At 44.6% G+C, this 25,315-nt stretch overlaps 1 protein-coding gene across 4 annotated transcripts; it reads left to right on the forward strand.

Moving 5' to 3' along the window:
• Window positions 1–1,462: 1,462 nt before the first annotated feature.
• Window positions 1,463–24,650, forward strand: LOC136101416 (glycerol-3-phosphate acyltransferase 3). 4 transcript variants are annotated; one of them, XM_065837554.2, is made up of 12 exons: window positions 1,463–1,685; window positions 11,666–11,738; window positions 17,238–17,508; window positions 18,025–18,099; window positions 18,601–18,690; window positions 18,895–18,988; window positions 19,414–19,529; window positions 21,090–21,145; window positions 21,628–21,713; window positions 22,264–22,392; window positions 22,864–22,943; window positions 23,503–24,650. In XM_065837554.2, the coding sequence occupies exons 1-12, from the start codon at window positions 1,542–1,544 to the stop codon at window positions 23,627–23,629; spliced, it is 1,341 nt and encodes a 446-aa protein (XP_065693626.1). In that variant the 5' UTR covers window positions 1,463–1,541; the 3' UTR covers window positions 23,630–24,650. The 4 variants fall into 4 exon arrangements, with proteins under 4 accessions (XP_065693626.1, XP_071664079.1, XP_065693627.1 ...); XM_065837555.2 differs by lacking the exon at window positions 1,463–1,685 and adding an exon at window positions 1,697–1,973; XM_071807977.1 differs by lacking the exon at window positions 1,463–1,685 and adding an exon at window positions 2,510–2,578.
• The last annotated feature ends 665 nt before the right edge of the window (window positions 24,651–25,315 follow it).

The following is a 25,315-nucleotide window of genomic DNA, read 5'->3' on the forward strand; positions in this document are numbered from 1 at the left end:
TGATGAAGTGCCAGAGCCAAAAATAGGAGCCAGTATCCCACACCCTAGTCCTCCTGGAAATAGTTCTTAGGGCCTTGGAGTCTAATTCTAATTTTTCCAATGGACTTGGCTCTTAGATACATTTCTGACCTCTCAAATACCGAGATGGAAATCAAATGTCCCTATTCTAGAAAATGCCTATGAATGCTGAATGCAGACATTACACTGACAGCCTTATTCCTGGAGGAAAATGTTCTTCCCTTCCCTCACGGTGCTTTGGCAGGGCTGCCATTCCTCTTCTACTTCAGCCTCTTTCTGCTAACACTGCTTTCTCAGCACACCAACTGCTCTACAACTGTCATTTGTCCGTCTCAACCACGTTTTATTTCTTTTGGCATGTGCACCCAGTGCCATGGTTCAGTAGCCTTGGGGCTGGTCCCTCAGTGAATCGCTCTCCCCAATTTATAGCTGAAGCACAGAACTCATCCCTCTTTTAAAATTTTGCCTGCTTCACTGGTCACAGATCCAGGAGATGTCCCTGGTTTGTCTTTTCTCCTTCACATCCCCAGCTACTGTGATAGAGCTTCACAGAATCACAGAGTAGTTGGGGTTGGAAGGGACCTCTGGAAATCATCTAGTCCAACCCACTTGCTAAAGCAGGGTCACCTATAACAGATCACACAGGAATGTGTCCAGGTGGGTTCTGAATGTCTCCAGAGAAGGAGACTCCACAACCTCTCTGGGCAGCCTGTTCCAGTGCTCTGGCACCCTCAAAGGAAAGAACTTTCTCCTAATGTTCAGATGGAACCTCCTGTGTTTCAGTCTGTGCCCAAAGCCCCTCATCCTATCACTGGGCACCAGTTAAAGGAGTCTGGTCCCATCCTCTTGACATCCACCCTTGCGATATAGATATATGAGTATAAATGTCCCTCCCATGGCTCTCCTGCACATGCACCTGCTGAGTGCCACAGCTGCGGCAGCACGGCTGTCAGCATGAACCCCCCCTCCCCTCCAGATCCCTAGGGGCCGTTTTTCCCACAGAAGCAGTTTTTAGCGTGGATGTGGTCCGTTTTAGCCACCTTCCTCTTCCCCGAACATCGCCTCCCACGGCGAAGCCCCATGTCCCTTCGCCCTGTGCTTCCAGAAGGACGTGCTCGTTCATGAAGCACCCGTGGTTCCTCTTTACAAGCAAACGCTCCCTATAGCAACATCTACCTAAATAAAACACCTTATACCCTCACGGACTTCACACGGCGCCGGGAAGGGGCTGTCCCCCCGCTCCTTTTCTGTCCTTGCCCGGCCCCGGGCAGGCGGAGCGGGGCGGAGCGGGGCGGAGCGGGGCGGAGCGGGGCGGAGCGGGGCGGAGCGGGGCGGAGCGGGGCGGAGCGGGGCGGAGCGGGGCGGAGCGGGGCGGAGCGGGGCGGAGCGGGGCGGAGCGGGGCGGAGCGGGGCGGGCCGGGGCGGGCCGGGGCGGGCCGGGGGTGGCTGCGCGGCTTTAGGGCGGCGGGTGGTGGTGCTTACCCTCTCAGCAGCACGGACGGCGTCGCGGGGCGCTGCCCGAGATGGAGGAGCTGGGCTCGGTGGCGGCGAGGGTGGGCGCGGTGTGGCTGGCGCTGGTGTTCGCCCTCGTCGTGCTGCCTTCGGCGCTGGGCATCTCGCTGGGCATCTCCGAGGCCTACATGTGGGTCCTGGTGAAGACGCTGGAGGTAGGCGGGGGCAGCCGTCTCCTCAGCCCGGCCGCAGTCCCTCACACGGGGTGAGGGGCGCCCCGCGGGGCGCGTCCCGCCGCTCCGGGGGACTCCAAAATGGCGACCCCCGCTGAGGTGTCGCTTGGGGCCGCTGTGAGACGAGGGGCCGAGTCTCTTCGACCGGCCCGGGCTGACCCTCTCTGGCAGCGCCCCTCGGCCCGGTGGCGCCGGCGCATTTGTGCCTCGTCCTGAGGGGACGCGGTGGGCCCTGCAGGCCGGGTTCGGGTTTCTCCGGCTGAGGGAAGCGTAAGTGCTCGGGCGCGGGCGGGAGGGCCCCGCGGGCAGGTGTGAGGGGATGGGGGCGGCCTTTGCCCCCCCCGCCCCGAGGCCCGGCCCGAGGCCCAGGAAGCCCAGAGAAGCGTCTGTGTCCTACGACCGGCCTTGGGGAGCGAGGGCTGTGGAGCAGACAGAGTGCGTTATGTCCTGTGGGGCATCGTCAATGTTCACTTGTAGTTTTGGAATTCAAGCCCTGAGGCAGAAACCCAGGTCCGTGTGAATTCGCTGGTTGTGCAGACTCTGGCATGTGGTCCTGGAACCCATAGCAGTGTGAAATAAACTTTGTTACCTGAGGCTGTACTGTGCCCTGGGTGCAGTTGTCTCTGCCTGGTGTCGGCAGTTCCTCACCTGGGAGAAACGGTGCTGGGTCACGCTCTCGGAGGGTTTCAGTGCCTGGCACCATGCCCTGATGCTGGCAGTTGTGGGCTCCCATCCGAGTTGACCGTGTCCAGCACGTTGCTTGCCATCTTCCTTCAAATTCTCCAGGAAAGCAAACTTCTCGCAAAGGAACAGCTTTGTGGATGGCATGTAGTTCATCTGAGCGTGAAGGTGGTCCTCTGAAGCTTGTAGTGCTGGTGAGGAAGAGTGTTTCAAAATGATTGGTGAAAATGGTGTGGGTTCAGTTTTTTTTTTTTAGGGAGAATGGGAACCAACGCTAGCAGTTGTAAGGTATAAAAGGTAAAATGACGTAAGGCCACAGTCTGTGGCAATGTAGTCACATCAGTATGTGATTATGGAAAGTAGGTTTTGTCTAATCTTGCTCTATGAGGTTTTCAGTCAAACCTTTTTCATATGCTTCAGTGCCTTTGAGATACTTGGTGCTTGGCTAAAAACAAACAAAAAACCCAACAAACCACCAGCCACCTAATAAAAATGGTGTCTGTTAAATGCGTCTTAAGTTAATACATTTTAAGGCTTTTGGTGAGAATGAACCTACTTGAAGTACTTTCTGTGGCCCAAATAGTGCACAGATAGTTGTTAAGGGTAGAAAACACAGTTATTACTGGAAAAAAAATTCCAGATAGCAGAGGCTGAGGAGGTGAAGGTCACACTGGCTTGAGGGTGCAAACCAGACAGCCTAGTAAGATAGCCTGGTTTGAATGACTTGCCTTCGTCTGTGATTAACCACAATTTACATTCTTAGATCATTAACCATGATTTTTGTAGTGTCATCAAATGTTGCAATAACAGGTGACTCAGAATGTCTTGGGCAGAAGGATGGAGACACAGCTGATGACATATGGATGACAGTGACTTGCTAGGCTAAGAGTAAGAGCACTTCTGATGTGTTAAGGGAGGAAATAATGACTTGAGAGTTGCCATTACTTCTGCATGCAATAGTTTCTGGAATTACATGCCCAATTCTGCTCTCTCTTTACATATATATGTAGTTATATATATATATACACATATATCAATACATGATATTAATATATAATTCTATTGTGTGTACCTATATATTAAAAAAAAATGACAAATTGGGAAGTGTTCTGAGAAGACTCTGATAAGTTTGGCTTGCTGCAGGGGAGAGTAAAGCTCAATCTGCTTAAGTAATCCACTTAGGCAAAATTGAGACGTGAATTCTTTATGCCCTCAGAATACCTGCGTGGGGAGAATCCCTGAAAGAAAGAGGTTTTTTTGTGAAATGTCTCCTGTTCTTTGGCTTGTGAGTCTGTCTTGGTCAGCAGCCTGGGACAGGCTTGTGGTTTGCCAGCCAGTTCCAGGCGTTGCCTGTAAAAGCCCTTGAAGATATGTGTTGTTGCATCTGAATTTTCCCTGCCAAAAATCGCATCAACAGTGGAAAGTGTTCAATACACAGCTACTGGACTTGTGCAGTTGCTCAGGTGTCTGAAACTTCCTGGGCTGTTGAACTGAGAATGCAGGCTTTCTGCTGAGAAGCAGTAGTCTTTTTTTGTGATGATGCTGAGCTGCAAAATGATACGGTCCCTGGCTGAGACCTTTTCCAGCACAGAGGTTGATTTCATAGCTTTCTTAAGCTTTCTCTGTGGATCTCCTTGGTGAGCTCCCTTCTCTCTTTGCAGGAGGATGGGCCTTTGGGCCTGCAGAGCACTCAGTATGGCACTGCTGCTGCCACCTTCATTGCCTCTTTGATGGGCATGGGCTAGATTGCAGGAACTGTCTGCAAAGTAGTGACTGTTTCTACACCCCAGCTCTATACCAAGTTGCTCTCTGGCTTTGCTAGTTTATATCCCACATGTTGACACAGTGGCAGGATGCAGTGACTGTGCAGCTCGTTTCTTACACAGTGTGTGTTGTCAGGTAACAGCATGTGCTTTATTAGAGCTAATCTGTTGTGAGAGTCCAAGTCTGTCAACTTTGGCACCATAGTCCAAGGACCAAGTAGGTGGAGAGTCTACAGTTTGCTGTGGTATGTCTGCTTGTCCACTGTCAAGTCAGATGAAATAAGGCATATAAAAATGAGTCGCTGCTGCTCGGTTGTCTAGGCTATGGTTGGAATGAGTTGAAGATGATACTGGATTTGTGCTTGAATTTTTTCATGCCAATAAAAATAAATCTGTTCCCCCTTGTTGCAGGTGGGCAGAAGCTTGTGCCCAGTGGTGCAGGCATGGTCCAAGAAAAGGGAAGGCAAAAGCTCCTTTTCAGAACAAAGTATTCTTGTGCTTTGACTATCTGACATTACGGACAAGGGAGATCAGTTGGTGCACAATAGCTCTTTCTGTTGGGCTGCCTTGGCAAGGCACATATTCTAAGCAAAATGCAGCATGTATAGCCAGCACTGTTGAGGATGTGCTTCTGTCCAGCTGTGTTGTGGGTTGCATTTAACCCCAAAGTACTGCCCTAGGATAACCAGCCTTATATGGACTACATATGTATACTTTTTGTGTGTGATAAGGGGAAAAAGAGCAGAAAAAATGACGAACTATGCTAATACCAGAGGAATGCACTCATTATTAGAAAACCGACTTCCTCCATCATACAGGTATTCCTTATGGTACACTAGCTTCCAAAGTGCCTTGTCAAACTAAGCAAGGTTTTAGGAGAACGCTGACTTTCTTCTACCTGTGGCTTCGCTTTCAGTCTAAGTGGAAGGATCTCTGGCACCTGTTAGCATGTGTTTAAATGTTGGATTACTGCTATAAAAAAAATCTCTGGCAGCTGTTTGTTCCTACAAGGAGCTAGTCTGAGTTAGTCACCTGTAATGATGATGCTTGTGACAGTGCTCCAGAAATCTTTCCTATTACTGAAATGCTGAGGACTCCCTCTTGCAATCATCACAGTGTGCTGCATTTCTCCCTGCTATCATCAGATAGCTTCCAATTTTAAATTTTGTGTGTCTTCACATCTTGGTCTCATTTTTCTTACTCCATTAACCTCTTTTATAAGCTCTGCTCTGAGTTGAAGTTTGTTAGGTACCTACAGTTATGGTATTTGCCATCTCTTGCCAAGCAGTGGAGAAACCCAGTCTTTTGGGAAGTGATTTATCTTGCATTAAGGCCCGCAGAGCAGCCACTACCACAGAGCAATGTTTTTCTCTGTTTCTATCAGTTTGTAGAAAACCTGGAGGACTAGCTTTGTCTGGTGTCCCTGTATATTTGGCAGTAGGGATGGTGATGTGCCCTCTGAGTGATGATCTCTGCTTGACGGGTTGCAGCTCACCTTTTTAAGAACTATTTCCAATACTGTGATTTTTTTTTTTTTTTTTCTTTTTTCCAGTCTGCTGTCTTCTTTGGGGTGTGCCTTATTCTGAGACAATAGGGCTGACTTGTCAGCAACACTTGTACAGACTGCTCTGCTTGCTCTTTCTAACAGGAAAGCATTTCTTGTATTTTTAGACTGTGGTGTGTGTTACTTGTGAAATATTAAGTGAGCTAACCTGAGGGAAGTGAAGTTATTGGGTCACAGTTTACTTAAGAAACAGCCTTACCAAAAACTACCCCTAACAATACCCAATAAGCTAATGTTAATGATTTGTTGGTGTTCCTGTTCTCCCCACCCTGATCTCTCCAGGCTCTTCAATTGTGGGGCTTTTTGTTAGCAGTGAAAGCGTTTCTTTTGTGGTTTTTTTTTTTTTTTCCAGTCATGCTGTAATGCAAAACAGATGCTTGAAGTTGTAGGTGTTTTATGTGTCCTGTAACTGATCCAGGTTTTATAGCAGCCCCTTATGAAAGAAGCAATTTCTAGTATCTTATTATGCTGTCCTGCAGGGACTGTGCTTTTGCTAGACAAGGGTGTAACATTATTTGGTATCTGGGAGGTGAAGCCATAGGTACTTGCATTGGAGATAACCCTGTCAGTGTGAGTGGACCTAAAGTTGAGAATAATATATCTGAGAGGGCCAAAAGGACCTTTTGGTACTTGTGATCAAGCCATAGGTTGTGGCTCTGTAGGGTAAATGAGATGTGCTGTTACCTCCTGTCCTGAGTATGTCAGGCTGCAGCTTCTTCCCGTGAACCACCGTGGGGTTTTGAGTGTTTCCTCCTTAACTCTCTGGCCTCTGAAGCAAGCTTTGCTGACTAATGTTGCACAGTGCTAATGAAGGCCTGTGTATCTGTGTAACTGATGTCCTTCAAGGGCTACTGGGCAGAGCAGAAACAGCTTTGAAGTGACAGGGTAACTCTGAAGGCTGCCAGGTCAGACCTTAACAAGAAGCATGTTTTGGAGATGTGCCTGATGTGAATGACGTACCCTTGTTTACAGGGCTTGGACTGGCTTTTGGAATAGTATTTTGGCAAATCTACTACATCATCTTAAAGTAAATCCCTGTGTTGTATTAACCTAGAGCCCAGTCCTGTGAAGGCCATTATGTATGTTTTCCACAGATTAATTAGTCAAGGCTCCTTTCAAGGTTAGCAGAGATGGGGGTTACCCTCTGCTGGGGGTGCATCACTAATTAATGCTTTATCGTACTGGTCGACAACCTTCACCTAAAACTGTTATTATTCGCAGCATGTGGACACTGGGATTTCTGATACTGTTGGTAAGCAAATGCTGTCTAAAAAAACGAAACAAACAAACGAACAAAAAACCCCAAAACCCAGCACCTGTATTCAGAGCTTGCCTTAAAGTAATACTTCACAAAGTTGGTGTAAAAGAAGGTACTTGGCATTTCTGTTGCTGATCCCCTCTGTGCTTTCCTGTGCAGCTGGTCTCCTTGTTCTTTGGACTTGCTATACAACTCATGTGTGCAGAAAAATTTGGATAGCTGCTTGGAGGATGTCCCATTAGAATGAAGAAAAGATGGCATGGGAGACCACAGAGGAACTTTTACCCTCACTAGGAAATGGTTGTTCCTCTTGGTGGTGGTGTTTTCCTCTCCTCCTACAGAACAACCCAATAATTGGCATGCAGATTTTGCTGTAGTAAACAATGTAGCATTGTGTGGGAGGTGCTTTGAAATATTTCTGTTGCTGAGATTTGGAGAACCTCCAAGGAGAAGCACTCACCTAAACTAGCATATAAACTTTTGCTCTGAACGTGACCTGGCAATGCCTTTAAGTAGGGGAGCACCAGTGATCTAACACCATGTGACTGCATATTTCAGTCACCATCATAATTGTCTCCTTCTGAAGAATTGTCAAGCATTGCTATAAAGCTAGAGGTGATGTTTCAAGGTGATAATGGGGTGAAAGGCAAAGCTCTGTTAGGGAAACAGGGTAAGTCCTGGAAATGTTCACAATAGCTTGACTTGTGATTGATCCTAACAAAGTATCTCTAGATGTGCTTTCATGAAACAATATGTCAAGCTTGGTTTTGGAGATAGTTGCCTACTTGGAGATGAGATGGTTTTTGACATCTTTTGTAAATACGTGATTTTTGCCTCTGAGATCTAACTGGGTCTTTCTCAAGTATTGCGTAAGTCCTATATAAGTGGAAATTGCTCAACAGTGTGTAAGCGAAATTGATCCTTTGGCCGTTTTGTATAGGCTGTTGATTTGCTGTGTGTTTGTTGTTTTTCAGGTGCTGATAAGTTAGAAGCCTTTTTGAGGAGGATGAGGAGGGAAGCCTTCCCAGGGAAGGACTGATATGTTATCTTTGCCTAGTGAAGTGTTACATCTTAAGACTGTGACATGTGTGATTAAAAAAATCCAAGCTACTTTGTTCTGAGCAGTGTGAATACCAAAATATTGAAATCGGGACCTTTGGTGGTGTTTCTGTGTTTCTGTAATCATGCTGCTTTCTGACTTGACATGTTAGTTCTATAGGTAGCCCCAGCTGCAGAAATATTTTTAATCTGGTCGGGAACCTGGAGTTTCATACTTGTTCCCCAAAACTGCTTCAGGAATCCCTGCTAAAGACTTAGGTCTACATCAGGTTACTTGAGGCTGCCTACTCAGCACCAGCTTGCAAGCTGGGAGAAGCCACTTAGGTATTTGTTAGCATTTGTGATAAATCCAAAAGACCTGCCAGGCTGCTTTTTGCTTATCTCCCTAGCAGAACAGAGGCCATGGCTTTTGATTTTGTTTCAGCATGCTTTTTTGATTTTTAACACACATACTGTCTATGGGATGAATCAGCTTACATTGTGATAGCTCTTTGCAGCATAAAGCTATATTCAATGTAGAAACCAGGTGGAATAGTGATGGAAGATGCAAATCCCTAGCTAGCAGGAAAGAAGGAAAATTACTCACATTGCTGTGTGTGGTCTCCCTTTTGTTTTCTAAGCTGGATATAAACAAGTTTTTCACCTGATCAAAGTTCAAATTATGGCTTTGATGATAGTGCCTTTAGTTCAGGTGCCTGAGAATAAGTGGATGGATAAGTAAGAAAGAAGTGAACTTACGTCTTACTGCTTGATTGCTATGTGCATAGTTTTTGGAAATATGATGGATTGAGGGAAGAAGAAAGCTGATGCAGAGGACTTAAAACTGTTATGCAGTAGCACATGGTAGATGTAGGCCCTCATGAATGCCCAAAGTCTCCTCCTTGGTGTCTCCTCTTTGCTGCTTTTATGATGCGTGCTTAAAACCCCTGGAACCAGAAGTAAAACTGCCTCAACTATGGACTTGTGGAGCAAAAGTCAGCTGTCCCCTGGAATGCTCTGTACAGCCTTTGTACAAGATGAGGTGCTGCTGTAAAGCTTATGGCAGTGGTCCCATCTCTTGGGTAGAGGACAAAAGACACTGTCCCCTACAGTCTTTGCACCTCCCCTGCCACCCCATCGATAGGGTACTGCAGCTTTCTGGCTAGGTGAACCTGAGGACCAAAAGTCAGACTTGTTTGGAAGCAGGAATAAGCATCTAAGCAGTAGAAACTTAATTGAGTAACATGACCCTGTAATTTCTGTTAGCTTTGGGAAAAGTCCACTGCCTCCTTTGTGTAGTGAAGTGTCAAAAGATACTGTGGTACAGTAGGATGTTGCAAGCTTTTCAGCATTACAAAGGCATGTCTCAATAGGCTGTGTCCTCATGGCATTGCTGACTTGTGCTGAGGCTCAAATTTCCTGACACTCTTCAGCATAAACATACTTGTAACTGCAAGATTTCTGCAGCAAAAGCAATGTGAAATGTGTTGCACACTCTTTCTGAGCACCAAACAGAAACTGTTCTGCCAGGTTTTACAAAGCAAAAGGTGGCAGCACCAGATTTATATTATCTGGTTGAGAGGATTTGGAAGATGAAAACTTTATTTTCTCAGGTAGTGTATATGGCTTGAGACCATTAGCCAAATATGTTCTTGCTCTTCTCTATAATAAGTGACTTACCTGTTTGGAGAGATTTTAATTTGTTGAATACAGTGGTTCGAGTCTGGTCAGAGAATGATTGTGTCATTGTGTTTACTGGTCTGCCTATACCTCCAAATCCATTTAGCAGAAGAAATACAGCAATGGAAGTATTGTGAATAGTTTCTTCCTTGAACGATGTTTTTCTTTGGTATTTCCCAGAACTTCTTAAGGCCATAGCACTGCTGATGACAATGTGTAGCTGGATAGTACAGAGTTACACTTACAAGTAATGGTTCCTGGAACAGCTATTGCCTCAGCAGCAGCAGAACTGACAAAAGATGTGAACACATTGGTGGGATACGTTGTGATTCAGCAAGGTCTGATCTAGTAAGCAGTTCTGGCCACTCCTGGGAAGTGCTGTGGTAGAGATAACAGGGTGAGTCAGGATACCAACCCTTCGAAGGGAACTGCATCCCCAAATACCTCACAACTCTGTTGGAGAGGTGGAAACTACATGGTTTAACATTGGTTTGGGTCCTTTCTGTGCAGGCCAGTGGGGTCCATCTGTATGCTGTGTATGCCTTTGATACTGCTGGGGAACTGGAGAGTAAGTTGTTAAGGTTCAAACAGAATAATATCCTGATCTTTTGATATGAGCTTAATTCTGCCAGGTTACCTGTCTGTTGTGGAGCTCCCTGTTGTAGCAGTATTCCTAGAAACAGGATTAAGTCTTGTGTGTGGGGGTGGAATTAATGTGCATAATGGAGAGCCACAAAGCCAGTCCTCTTTGGCTGAGCCTCCCTTCCTTTGGCAAAACTGCCATGTGGGGAAGGAAAGGATCCAGGGCGGAATGGCTGCTCTGTTGTCAAGGGCAGACTTGGGGGTGGCAAAGATGTTGTCATCGTTAACCCAGGAAAAATGAAGTCTGACGTAGGAGGTAGAAGGGATATTTAAAAGGACTCTCTGGAACTGAGTCAGCTGAAGGTCAGGGAAACATTTTGGCCTGGGAACAGGTTAAGCTGGCTCCAGTCCCATTGGGGCTGGTAATGAGAGGCAATCTCTTGACACTCGTGTGGTTCTACCACTGGGATTTGCAGAGAGCAGAGCCACAAGGAAGCTTTGACACTGGTTGGGGAGCAGAGGTGACTTGATCACCTATTTCAATCTCATTCTTCCAGGCCACCCACTAGAAAATAGCAGGGTAACACCAGTGAGCTGGCAACCCTGCCCAAGGGCTGGGAAAAGGGCCCTATGCAGTTACGCAGTAGAACTGGTGATTTGGCTTGTTTCTCTGCTACTCAGAGCCATAAAATGCCAAGAAATGAGCACTTGCAGAGTCAAGGAAAATTTCAGTTTTGTCCATCTTGGAAAAATCTTGTGTCTAATCCTCTTTTGATGAGAACTGAACTTCAGTGAAACTTTCCATGGCTGCAGATGCTGTTTTGGTTTTTAGCAGGGTTAGCTGTGTGCAAACCTCAGTTTCACTTAATCCAGGTACAACTTTTTTTTGTTTGTTTCAATATGGTGAAACAACTTGGAAAAAATACAAGCTGAGTTGTGATGTGTCTGTTGACTCTGTGAACAAGTGCTTTGCTCTCAAGAGCCGTTGTCCAGTGCAGCTCCAGGAGCTTCTTGTGTGGCCACGGCTTGGTGGCTGGTGTGCGAGTAGCAAGATGACAGAGGTTTGTTGGGTTCTTTGTGGCTGTGTGTCTGAACCAAAACATCTGGGAAGCTCTGCGTTGTCTTTCTGAAGACTGGCAAGCAAAGTTGGGAAGTACTGACTAGCACTGTGGGTTTTTTTTAGTTATTATTAAATACACTCAGGAAGTGTTTCTTCAGAGGAGTGGTGTTGTATGGGTTTGTGGACACATCTGAGGAAGAAGGAAGATAATTACCTAGTGGAGATATTATTTGAAAATCACAACCTGTCTTTGATTAACTGTTGCTTTTTTAGGTAACTTTTTTTTCTGAAGTGAATACTACATTGTGAAATTAATGTTTTCTTTCTTTTCAACAGTGGGCCACGATACGGATAGAAAAAGGTGTTAAAAAGCCACAGCCACAGATGCTAAAGAGTCCTGCTGCTAATGGTGAGAGCTTGCAGTAAAGTCAAATGAATGACTGATGTGGTGAAGTAGGTGAACTGAGTCCTTTTCAAATGTAGAAGTTAGATCTGTGCATGAGAGAACTGGAGAGGAGGTGGGTTGGTTACAACCTTACTGTTACATCTAATTGTTTTGCAGTACCACTGGCACAAGAACTGCTCCTGCAGAATGAAATGGTTCTTTTACTGGCTTGTGCTGAATGGTTGAAAAATTGAAGGGATGAGGAAATGAAGGACATGAAATAACATTAAGTTGGGCAAAACAAAGCAGAGCTTAATATGCAGACTGTTTTAAGTTGAGGGAAGCTTTTAAGTTACAATGTGAGCTTGTTGGTGTGGTGTGGTTTGTGTTTTATTTTTGTCTTGAAGCCTGTCTTTAGAGCACTGCTTGCAGGCTGTTTGACCAACTATCTCAGTCCAAACAGAATCAGAGTACACTTAATAATCTCTGTAAGGATCTGAATATTTAGTGGACAACACTGTTCTTTCACAAGCTCAGTGATTTTTTTTTTTTCTGCTGTAGGACTGCTGGATGGAAGTGTGTGGTGTTACACGTGTTCCCTTTTTTCAGTCTGCTGCTATTCACCTTTTGCCCCATGGAGCGACCTCAGTGTTTACCAGGCAAACTTCTTAGAAAGACAGCTGAATAGTTGCTTCATATTTCTTCCTTTAGCCTAATTTTGAAATTAGTTCTTTTACTATATCTTAACCTAAACTGTGTGTGTGTGTGTGTCATGATAGGCTGTACTAGGTCAGAGTTGTCTGCAAGATTTAGTATCTGTAAGTGCACTGAAAGCAGCCTGAGTTTGCCCAGGAAACAGGAGAAGTCTGAATCACAAATAGTTTGGGTGAGAAGGGACCATGAGAGCAGAGCAGAGGGTCAGGGGGAGAGTCACCCATGTGCAGGGCCTTGCACTTGGCCTTGTTGAACTTCATGAAATTTGCACAAGCCCACCTCTCAAGCCTGTCATGGTCACTCTGGATGGCATCCCTTTCCTCTAGCATGTTGACTGCACCACACACAGTTTGGTGTCCTCAGCAAACCTTTTGAGGGTGATCTCAGTTCCGCTGTCCATGTCGCTGACAAAGATGTTAAATGGCACCAGTCCCAGTACTGACCCCTGAGGAATGCCACTTATCACTGCTGTCCACTTGGGACACTTTGACCACAAGCCATTGACCACAAGTCTTTTCAGTGCAGCCATCCAGCCAATTCGTGATCTACCAAGTGGTCCATCCATTGAATCAATGTCTCTCCAATTTAGCGACAAGGATATCATGTGGGACGGGGTCAAATGCTTTGCACAAGTCCAGGTAGATGCTGTCAGTTGCTTTTTACCTTGTCCACCAACACTGTAACCATGTCACCAAAGGCCACCCAATTTGTCAGGCACGATTTGCCCTTAGTGAAGCCATGTTTGCTATCAGCAGTCATGCCATTATTTTCCATGTGCCTTAGCATAGGTTCCAGGAGGATCTGCTCCAGGATCTTGCCAGGCACAGAGGTAACACTGACTGGCCTTACTTCCCCAGGCCTTCCTTTTTTCCCATTTTTAAAGACGGGAGTTATGTGTCCACTTTTCCAGTCAGTGGGAACTTCACTGGACTACCACGATTTCTCAGATATGGTGTATAGTGGCTTAGCAACTTCATCTACCAGCAGTTCCCCCAGGATCCACAGATGCATCTCATTAGGTCCCATGGACTTGTGCACCTTCAGGGTCCTTAGAGGGCCTCAGTGAGAGTGTGACTGAGGAGACACCCCCTCTCTCTGCAATACCAAATCCAGTGTATTTCACATCTGGTGACAGAAATGGCGGCCAGTGCCCCTGTGTTGGTGGTGTGAGAAGGAATAGTCTCAAGAAATATGTTGGCTGATGTAGTTGCTTCATGGGGAATTACTTGGTGCTGTCACCTCAAGGTCCCTCTGTGTTGGAGGGCAGTGTGTTTATGTGTTGGGCCCAGTGGTGGCTCTTGGCTGAGCAGATTCTTGGTGGGTGGTTGTCTGTCTCATTGCAGCTGAATAACCAGCTCTCAGCTTTTTGCGAGGCTGTTGGTTGTGTCAAAAGGCAGTCCACTTCAAGTTGATGGGTTTAAATACACAAACACTCTTGAGTCAGAGTTTTGAAAATGACATCCATTACAAGAAAGGCTTATGTAAATAATGTGACTAAGTAGATAGTGTCAAGTTTGAACCCGGTGTAATTAACTGCCTGGAGTATGGGAGCTCAAAGGCTTGGGGTTTGTGCTGTGACACTGAGTAAAGTGACGGCTATGGCTTTTTTGGTTGAGCGATGTTCGCTGTACTCCTGCATGGTGCTGCCTTTCAGCTGTCTTTGGCAAACTCAGCTCTGCCCGTGGCCAAGGGAGTAAAGGCCATTAAATATTACCTCTGATTAAAAGAAGGTAGAATACGTCACCTGCACAGCATGTGTTTAATTCTGTTCATAATACCTTCAGGCACGGCTGAGATCTTGGCTTGGAGTACGTTGTCCTAAGGCTGCTTGTGCATGGGGGTATCGTGTGACCAGTGACAGCACAGCGAGACATGATGTTACAGCCATGCTATCTTGACTGTGCCAGCAGCATGTTAAGCGTGAACCCTGGGCTGGATTCAGCCAAGAATGAGGAGGCAGGGGAAGCACCTGTTTGGCTGATGCTGAACTGGGGGCCGGGAAAGGAGGAAACATTCCTAATTCTCCTGGGAACTGGAGAAAAGAGTGGTACTAGTGTGGTAGGTGATGGACCTGTTTTTGGCCCGTTTCTTGACTACAACTTCTCGCACCCCAGCTGCAGCACAGGGCAGACAGGCTGGGCTGGCTTGCCTGCAGTCCTGGATGTTTCACAACTCGGAGGTTTAAGGAATTGACTGAGAGAATTGAACCACAAACTAGAGCTCTGGTTTGGCTTTAAAATATGACACAAGTGTAGTCCATCCAGCTAAATGTTTGATGTGATATGCGTTTGTATAGTTTAGGTCCTGAAGGGCATGTAGGTGTTTGAGTGTGCCATACTAACGGTTTATATTTATAGGCTAGTGTTAAGACAGTGCACTGTGAGATAGTCTGCTGGTGGAATTGTAGGTTGTGGCTGCCAATTTCAGATCTGAAGGTGCCAGTAGTTTTTGTTGCAGTGCGACATCTGTCTTGCATGTTGTTCTTCAGTCTTTACCTCAGTGAATTGTGGGACTCATATCTTGGAGCTTATTGTGTAATCCCATGTGTATGCTACAGTGCAACAGAAACATTTTCTGTGTCACTTGTAGTTTAAATGTTGCGTGTGATTTGCACAGCAAATATGTTCACAGAGCTTTTCTTGCTGGCAAGGCCTCCATGGGGTGCAGATATCCACACTGGGGGGATGTGTATTTGTGGGAAAGTGCCTAGTAGCTTAAAACAATTGGATGCTTTCTCATTTTTTTTTTTTTAATCTCAACATTGAGACACAGATTATGCAATTTATCAGAAGATGTCTGATGGAGGGGCAACCTGAACTTGGACCTCTGTAATCCTAGTTGAGTGTCTCAGGGGACAGTTGTTCTGGTCAAATGTTATTCTAGATTTCTGCAGTCATCATTTTCTGGAGCCAGATTAGTTTACCAGAAAGCAGCTACTTGATCTTTAGAGTTAGCTTACACAATTTGTCCTTGCCTTTGAAAATGCAAGTGAGAAATTTGTGCTTATCAGACTGTAAGCATAAAAAACAAAAAAGGAGGGGAGAGGGCATACTTGCCATTTGTAGTGAAAGAACTCTTCAGGTTTCTTTTCTATTGCTAGGCATTATGTGGGCAGATTTCAGCTGAAACACAACTGTTAGTGCCAAATAAATTACATTAGGGCACCTTTAGGCACAACTTGCTTTGACTTTGTTTTTTTCAGAGGGTTTTTATTGGTTTAATTTACACTAAAATAAAAAATAGTATGGTCCTGTCTGTGCTTATAGGAAAGGCTTGTGTTGTGAAGGAAGGCAGGTGAGGTTTTTTTTTTTTTTTTTCAAAGCTGGTCTGCGTGTAGATGTCAGGTAGCTGTTGCTGTCTGGGGCTTTGACAGGTAGCAGCAGAGCATGTCTCAGCTGGGTGTGGCTGTGGGAAGCCAGAATGCCTGACAAAAGATGGACCTAGGGAACAGGGAAAATCATAGTGTCCTGAGTTGGAAGGGACCCACAGGGATCACGTCCAACTCCTGTCCCTGCATATGACAACCCCACAGTTCACACTGTGTCTGAGGGCATTGTCCAGTCTCTTCTTGAACACTGTCAGGCTTGGGGCTGTGACACCTCCCTGGGGAGTCTGTTCCAGTGCTCCACCACCCTCTGGGTGAAGAACCTTTTCCTTATGTCCAGCCTAAACCTCCCCTGGCACATCTTCCTGCCATTCCCTTGGGTTCTGTCATTGGTCACCAAAGGGCACCTGCCCTTCCTCCTCCCCTTGTGAGGAAGCTGTAGCTGTGATGAGGTCTCCTCCTAGTCTCCTCTTCTCCAGGCTGCACAAACCAACTGACTTTAGCCACTCCTCATATGAATTCCTCTCCAAACCCTTCACCAACTTCGTAGCCCTCTTCTGGACACTCTCCAGCAGCTTACTATATTTTTCTATCCTGGCGCCCAGAGCTGTACACAGTGCTCCAGGTGAGGCCGCACTGATGCAGAGCAGAGTGGGACAATCACCTCCCTCGCCCGGCTGGCAATGCTGTGCCTCTTGCACCCCAGGACATACTGGCCCTCTTGGCTGCTAGTGCACAACTGTTGGTTCATGTTCAACTTGCCGTTGACCAGAATCCCCAGATCCTTCTCCACGGAGCTGCTTTCCAGCATCTCTTTCCCCAGTCTGTATGTACAACCAGGGTTGTTGTGTTCCAGGTGCAAAATCTGGCATTTGTTCTTGTTGAACTTCATGTGGTTGGCAATTGCCCAGTTCTCCAATTTGTCTAGATCCTTCTGCAGGGCCTCTCTGCCCTTGAGAGTGCCAACAGCTCCTCCCAATTTTGTGTCATCAGCAAACTTACTAAGTATTCCCTCAAGTCCTGAGTCTAAGTCATTTATAAAGACATTAAAGAGTGCTGGACCTAAGATGGATCCCTGTGGAACCCTGCTAGGAGGCCTCCATGGAGGAGACCGAATGCCCTTAAATATACAGAGCAGCATGAGAAGGGAATGAAGAGACCGAGTTCTCACTTGATTTTCTGGGGAAATAAAAGATAGTCTTGCATAAAGTTTCTAACTTGAGGACTTATCAAATGTTGAGGAAGGGTTTGCCTTCTTTATTCACGTCCAGTAGGAAACAGAACTTGATCTATTTGCAGCTCAAAGTGTTCACATGAGGAAGGGGGGAGCTAGAACTGGCTAGAGCCTATCTGATATCTCTATCATAGGAGGAGCTCTGACAGTTAGTATGTTTCCTGGAGCAATGCAGAGGGGCAAATGATTTGGAAGATGGCTGTTGCTATATAGAATTATTTCCTCATGTGGTTACCCTTTCTTTCCCAAGGTATCATTGAAAGAGATGAAACACCTATGGAAAAAGAAATTGAGCATCTGCATCGAGTAGAATTTGAATTCTCTGACATATTCTACTTCTGCAGAAAAGGGTTTGAGGCTATTGTGGAAGATGAAGTCACCCAAAGGTTTTCCTCTGAAGAACTGGTCTCCTGGAATCTTCTCACAAGGACTAATGTCAACTTCCATTACATCAGCCTGCGGCTGACTGTTGTGTGGGTCATTGGGGTTATAGTGCGGTACTGCCTCCTCCTGCCCCTGCGGTAAGCTCGGGGATGCTGAGGGATTTTCACAGTCTGGGAACATGTGAATGTGCATTTTCTCAGGTAGCATCACCTCAGCTTTTTAAACCCAAATGCAGCATTAGCAGATACAGAAGATGAGCTGGCTTAAACACTCCTTTGAATGGTTAAGAAGCCATTCAGAACACTTTTATCTTGCTATTTACTGTGGAGAGTAGATGAGAGCTACAGTTATCTTTTCTGTGGATACTTCCCCTGAGTCATGTGCATTGACAAAATAAGTTTAAGTTGGGAACACTCTCAAACTCTGAACTGAACCGTGACACTATATGCACTGGGGTACCTGAATCTGCTGCCTTTGCTAGACCATGATTTTGAACCATGTGTATGGGGGAATTATTGAGTTGAAGAGAACTGGATATGTCGCATATCTGAGCAATAGTTAAATTCCTGCAATCCCTTTCCATTTTGAATGGGAAATTAGTATTAAAATGAGAAAATCTGCTTATTTTGATTTAATGTCTGCTTTGCCTGTAGCTTTACCCTTGCTACCATTGGGATTACCTCAATGATTGTGGGGACAACAATGGTAGGACAGCTGCCAAATAGCAGGTAAGTACTGCGTGTGGTGTGTGAGGGATGAACTTGCCAAATTGCCCCAGTGCAAACAGCTCAAGGTTAAGACTGGACAGATTTTGCAAGTGATAGACTACTGATAGTCTACTCCACAAACTTGTGACCTTGCTTTTGGTAGCATTTTGAACTTGGGCTGACAGTGGCTTCTTGCTAGGCTTGCCACTGAGGTTGATGTTTTCTAATGGGCTCCTCTTGCTGTCATGAGAGACTCAAAGGGAGCATTGTAGGGAAGATAATGGTGCTGAGATTAAAAGTACCTAGTGAGGAGATGACAGCCTTGTCTAGGTAGGTGAGCCTAAGGGTAGGACATGTCTTGACTGAGCTGCTGTAGTGAGTGAGTGGGAGAGCTGGTAATATTCCTCTGTGCTCTAGAACCTCAGGAAAATATTTCAGCCCTTAGTTGTGTTGAGTAGACTGGAGAATACTGGGTGTCTAACTGCTTTCCAGTATGCTCCAGATGTCTGTGATTTCTTTCAGTGTGAAAGACTATCTGAGTGAAGTGGTCCACCTCACATGCTCCCGGATCCTTGTCAGAGCTCTGTCTGGTACTATCCATTACCATAACAAGTGAGTGAGCTGATGTTATGATAGCAAGAGTGTGTGTATACTTATGTGTGAGTATCCCATTTGAAATGGGGCAGCTCTTTCCTGACCTGTGGGTTAATGTCACACTAGATACTGACTCACCTGCCAGTTTTATGGGAACTGTTGTGTGTGTAATGTGGTGCTTAGTGCACTAGTAGTCTAACAAAAATAATTTTGTAATTGCAGGGAAAACAAACCTCAGAAAGGAGGGATTTGTGTTGCCAACCACACATCACCGATAGATGTGATCATGTTGACAAATGATGGATGCTATGCCATGGTATGAGGAGATCCAGGATGACTATAGCAGAGAGAGAGAGAAGCCAGGAAATGGAGAGACTTGTGGGGTATTGGTTGTGGAGTTCTGTACTTAATTTTACAGCGGAGGTGTTAACTTGAGCACTAGTAACTGGGGAAAAGTATAAATTGTGTTGAAGCTGGACTACAAGTTAGGTGCTGGTGAAGTTGTCCTGGCAGTGTCAGTGCTAGGCGCTTAGTCTGGTGAAATACTTGAGATATACTTCCATGCGTGTCTGTAGATCCTTTCAAGTGAATGCATTTTTATAGTTTTTGTGGGCACCGCCCAATCCTCTTTTGCAGCTTCCTGTATGTTTGTGGCCTTTTTTTTTTTTTTTTGAGGGGGCTGGAGAGGAAATTCTGCTTTTCAGGTGTGTCATATGCTGATATGCCTTCTTGGGCTTGCAGGTTGGCCAGGTTCACGGTGGACTGATGGGAGTCATTCAGAGCGCCACAGTCAAGGCCTGTCCTCACGTTTGGTTTGAACGCTCGGAAATCAAAGACCGCCATCTAGTGACAAAAAGGTGAGGTGTGGTTTGGAGCTGGGGATCGCAGTGCTGGTAGTGTCACTCTGCTACCTACCAGTGCCAGACAGGCCACCTCTGGGTATATAATCCCTGAAGAGTCATTGAACAATCAGAGACCCAGATGAGGAATTAAAGCTTTGGAAAATCAGAAGCCTGAGAAGCTGAGGAGGTTGCAATGGGAAGTGGGGAACTTGGAACCTTGGGATCCTGAGGGGGCAACAGACCTTGTGAAAACATCACCTTTTGGCATGAGTCATATCTAGTTGTCTTATTCCAAATGGTGACTGCTGCTTATATATGCAAATCACATGGATATGAGTTAGCTGTAATTCCATGTAGGCTGGAATGATGCAGGGTATTGCAAATGAGTACATGTAGGAAGGAGCAGAAGCAAGCAGTGTAGTAATGGCTCAACAGCAGTTCTTGGAGTGAATTGGAGGGGTGTATGCAGCAAACTGGATCATTCAGAATGACCCAACCATGGTTGCTTGTGTGGGCTTTGATACAGTAGACTGTGGGCAATATGTCATGTTCCCAGGTCACCAAGGAAGGCTTGAGAAGTTTATACAGGGTGAAAAAGTTCAGACCAAAGGCTCTGGTAAGGTTTGGATTGCAGCAGACTGTCACAAAACATCTAATTTGGGTAGCTATTAGCATAATAACTAATATCTGATCAATTCAGATACACATTTTGAAAGGATGTGAAGATACTGAAAATTCTGGGACTTTCTGTTGAAGAGAAATACTCATGGGAAAAATAGTTTTCTGTGGCATAAACTGTCTCATCTTCAAATGAAGTTGGGAGCTTCTGGAAATAACAAGCTTTACGTGTTTGGGTGAGGGGGAAGAATGTGTCTAGTTATAAGACTGAGCTGCTAACAAAGGCAGTTTTCTGCAGGATGTCACCAAATGCATAACCGTGAACACTGTAGTACAGTGACAGAAATTCCTCCTAATTTTGAAAGAACTTCTAAGTTACTTTTGACAGGTTAACTTCACCACCTCATTGGCCTCTGCACAGCAGGACAGCTTTGCCAAGTCATTCGAGTGTTATTCAAGTAGTGGGAGCTATAGGTATTTAGGAGCCCTTCTTTTAAGAAATCTGTCTAGATGAACCACTGCGCAAGATTTTTTTTTTTTTACTTCCAAGTTTAGTTGATGAGAGGTCAGTGGACTGTCTTAATGGCATACATTTATTGGTTTTCCTGACAGTCATTAATAAAATAGCCTGCAGGAAAGAAAACAGGATGTTGTCTTGGTGTAAATTGCCAGATGCTTAAGGGGTGGCTTGCACAAAGCTTCAGCTTTGTCGGAAACAGAAAGGCAAGTACAAATTTGTGTCCAGTACAATCATAGAATCATTCTGGTTGGAAGAGACCCTCGAGATCGAGTCCAACCATAACCTAACTCTAGCAAATGATTTGATTTCAAACAAATGTGTTGTAAGATACTTTTATAAGTAAAATATTTTATAAGTAAATATATTTTGAATGCATTTGCATGAGGAAAGAAGAGTGGAAAGGAGCTATTTTTTAAGATTTTCTTCTGCTTCCACAGACTCAGAGAACACGTGGCGGATAAGAGCAAGCTCCCAATCTTAATTTTTCCAGAAGGTAAGAAGCTAAACTGCTCCTTATCTCCATTCAGTGTAGATGTCATCCCTTTTCTCTTTTCATGGCTTCTGGTGCTCAAATGTATTTTAACTTCTGTATTAGGTTTTATTAGCATTTTCCTGTTTTTTCATCTTTAATATGAGATTTCATGAAGACAACACAGTGCTTGCCCTGGATGTTGGGTCTCCTGGCAGAATCTGTAGGCTGAAAAATGTGAAGAACCTTTATTTTACCCTGTGAATATCAATTCACTGTTCTAGAGATCTAACCTCAGCCTTGTGCTTTTTGTTTCACGTGTGTCCTGGCTTTGTTCAGGGAGTCAGTCACAACACAAATAACGAAAGCAACTGAGGAGAGATGCTTAACTTACATGCAAAGGGCATGCATTTGCTCCTCAGTGAATCTAAGACCGATGTGTTGGTGTTGCTACTAAAATGTGTTGGACTGTGTGAAGTAACAGCTTCAGTTTCTCTTCTGGACAGGCACCTGCATAAACAATACATCTGTGATGATGTTCAAGAAGGGAAGCTTTGAAATAGGAGGCACAATCTATCCTGTTGCAATCAAAGTAAGTGGAAATAGCTGGCTGCTGAATTTCCAAGTTTGAGGTCTGTTGTCAAGGCAGTAGGAAGCTGTCTCACTACAGCTGCTAATGAAAGCACAAGAGCTCTGGTAGTGGGCCACCTACTGTGATCAACTTTTGGACTATCAATGGCTGAAATGAGAAAGGGAAGTCCTTAAGCCTGTGGGGCATGGCTGGTGGGACCTGGTGGGGTCAGCTTCTTCCTCCAGAAAGCTGGAAGGAAGAGAGATCAGCTATAGTCCTTCCCAGTGCTGAAGGGAAGAGAAGCATGCAACTTGCAGCAGAGGTAGCTTTTTTGGCTATTTGGGTAGATGAGTGATGTTTGCTGCTGGTTCTGTCCTATAATCACAAGCAGCACTTAAAAGCACAGGCTCAGTTTTGTAAAGCATCATTCTAAGCAAATGTGCTAACTGTGAATTTTATGACTGGCCTGTGACTGAAAGTGTCCACCTCAGGTGTGAGACAGGCTGTAATGGTCTATGGGGAAAGGATTTTATTATCATTTAGTATCATTTGTTTTTGTGATCCCTTGCAGTATGATCCTCAGTTTGGAGATGCATTCTGGAACAGCAGCAAATATAACATTGTGAGCTATCTGCTGCGAATAATGACGAGCTGGGCCATCGTTTGCAATGTGTGGTACCTGCCACCAATGGTTAGAAAGGTAATCTAGCATCTGTTTGGCTAATCACTATTTAAGAACCTGTGTCTGCAAGTGCTTCTTTTCACACTTCTTTTTCCCCAAAACCCCAACCTCCCACTCCATGTCTTCAGATTGGAGTTTTATATTGAACTTCTGTTATGTTGGCTTTGCATGATTGGACTTAGCTTTTCCTGATGCAGCTTTATTAGCACTGCATCAAATAAACAAAGGGCAGCAGTAAGTATGCTGCTCTTCACAATAGCAATGCTGTTAATATTCCATAATGTTGGATAAAAGTTTTCCCTGAATTTTAACGCTTTAGGGGAAAAATGAGGTAAATTATCATATTGTAACCTCAGATTGTGTTGACCTGTTAAGGGATGGATCGTTTGTCAGTGAGCTGATTTGATGAGGCAGCAGATGAAAAATGTCATAGAAATATTTCAATTCACTTCTTTCTGCTTTATTATGTCAAATTTACAACCCTTGAAGGAAGGCGAAGATGCTGTTCAGTTTGCCAATAGAGTGAAATCGGCCATTGCTCACCAAGGAGGACTGACTGAACTTCCCTGGTGAGTGATGCTATCCTTATTCAACTTGACAGACTATCTGTTGTTAGATTTTGACTGAGAGGTGCTTCCTCCTTTAGCTTTGTGACAGATAACATTCAACATTCCACTTGGGAGAAAACGAGGGAGTAACTTCATGTGTCTGTATGTGAAAGTGAAAAGACCAAACCAACCAAACACAACCCTGTGAAACAAACAAACAAAATGACAAAAAAAGCCCCAAACAACCAAAAAACGCCACAAACAAATAAAACCCAATGCATATAGTATTTGGAGCATGTAGCTCTCATGCAGTGAGGTTCACCTTTTCACCTAAGGCTTGATGCTTCTGAAGAGAGCCCTGTTGCACTTGTTTCAGATGTTGAGACTCATGTGGAGGTTAAGGAGTAGAAGTGAAGTTAAGGTAAATTTTGTTTTAATAAACTTAAACCTTGATGTAAAAGCCTTCTTAATAGGCTTTTAGGTTAAGACTCTAGAGTTGACCAAGACAGTTAATAAAATATAGTTTGATAACAGCAGTAGCAATTGTGATGGGTTACTTTTTTGTCTTGCTCTGTTTCAGGGATGGAGGTCTGAAAAGAGCAAAAGTCAAAGATACTTTCAAAGAAGAACAACAGAAAAACTACAGCAAGATGCTAGTGAGAAATGGATCAATAGGAAGTCTGTCTACAGGAACAGAGTCAGACTGAATGGTGGTTCTTGAAAAGTAATTTTGCACAACCAGCCTTAGCAGGATTTTTTTTTGTTAATTAAAACAATGAAACAAAAGAAACACACAAAAACAACAACAAAAAAACCCCCAAACACCACAAAAACTGGAGCAACAAAATCCCATGTCATGTAGGCATATTCTCTGTATGGCTGGTGCAGAGCCTGCCAAGGGCAGTGTCTCTGAATCTCTCCCTGCCTTTTCATTCTTCTCACTCCCCTACCTCTCCTCATGATGATGCACTGCAGCTCCTGGTGTTCTTGAGCTGAACGTGTGGAGAGTTGAGGGACAAAAGGGTAAAAACAGCACTTGTTTTCTGAGCTTTTAAGAATGAAAGGAAGAACACTGAACATGCTGCCAGGACACTGGTTGTGAAGATACCTCTTGTTCATGGTACTTGGAAGCTTTAAACATAACAGTTCGTCTTTTTTCCTGTTGCTCACAGACTTCTAGTTGTAGATGACTTAAATAACATGTTTTAGGATGTCGTCAGAACTGTAAGGCTGACTCTTGTGGTTAGCTTGCACCTGGATGTGCAAGGGGGGAAGGAAAGTAAGGGCTGCAGACCCTAAAGAATAGGAAAGGAGACCACAAGGAATTTGGTGGCCTTATAACATGGTATTGCCTTTACTGAGAACTGCCCCTGCCTGAGGGAAGGGGCAGCACCTTTCCACTGCTGCTGTTGAAATTGCTTTCTTGAGATCTGGAGCTGTAAAGGTAAGATACAGTAAGCAGCTGGAGAATATAGGCTGTCACAGATAAATTTTTACAAAGTAGGTGTTCAAGACTACCCTTCCATATAAATTGCTGCTAACAGCTTAATGATCTCAAGATATTCACCACAGAAACAACATTTTGTGTTGATCTGGGCTAGCAATAGCTATTGCAAGTATAATATAAACATAGGATCCATGAGTCACCTATGATGCAAGATGTGGCATGTTCAAATCTGCAATATATTGCTGTCTTAATGTAAAGAGAAATAAATTTTATATTTCTAATGGGTCTTGTGTGGCATTTATACTCTTCTCTAAATGTGAGTAAAAAGGTTATACTTTCTGAAAACTTAAAATTAGGGTCATAGATACTTCAGTCACTGTGACATAAAGGACCAATTGTAGCTGAGCTCTTACCTGGTTGTAACCTGAGTTTTCTCCTTTTTTTTGTTTTCTGCCCTCAGACTCTAAGTTAGTGCTTCTCCTGTCTAGAGTAGGAGTGATTCTTCATGCAGACTGAACTTGAAATTAGAACATGAAGTCACATCAGGGAGATTCAACTAATGAATCTATAATTAACTGGAAAACAACTATGAGCTTCTAGGTTTGTAACAAACCGTGAGTTCATTTGTAAGTAGTCTTTTCGTGTAGCAAAGAGATTTTCAAGTTAATGCTGAAAAGAAAGATAAATTACTGTTCCACAACTGATAATCAGATTTTAAAAAATCTGTTAGAACAGAGCCTCCCAAATAAGGATTTCTAGTCTGTTTTTCATTATCCCTCTGTACCTGCTCTTACACAAGCGCAAATGTGTTTTTTTCATTGAATATTATATAGGCATGCTGCAGATTGTACTTTGTCTTGGAAGTGTGGTCGTGTAGCCCACTGGAGGTCTGTGACTTTGGAAGTAAGCACTGGGAATGGGCCCTTTAGATAAATGTTTTCAGATT

This window comes from Patagioenas fasciata, chromosome 4, assembly GCF_037038585.1.
Source record: "Patagioenas fasciata isolate bPatFas1 chromosome 4, bPatFas1.hap1, whole genome shotgun sequence".
Classification (NCBI taxonomy): Eukaryota; Metazoa; Chordata; class Aves; order Columbiformes; family Columbidae; genus Patagioenas; species Patagioenas fasciata.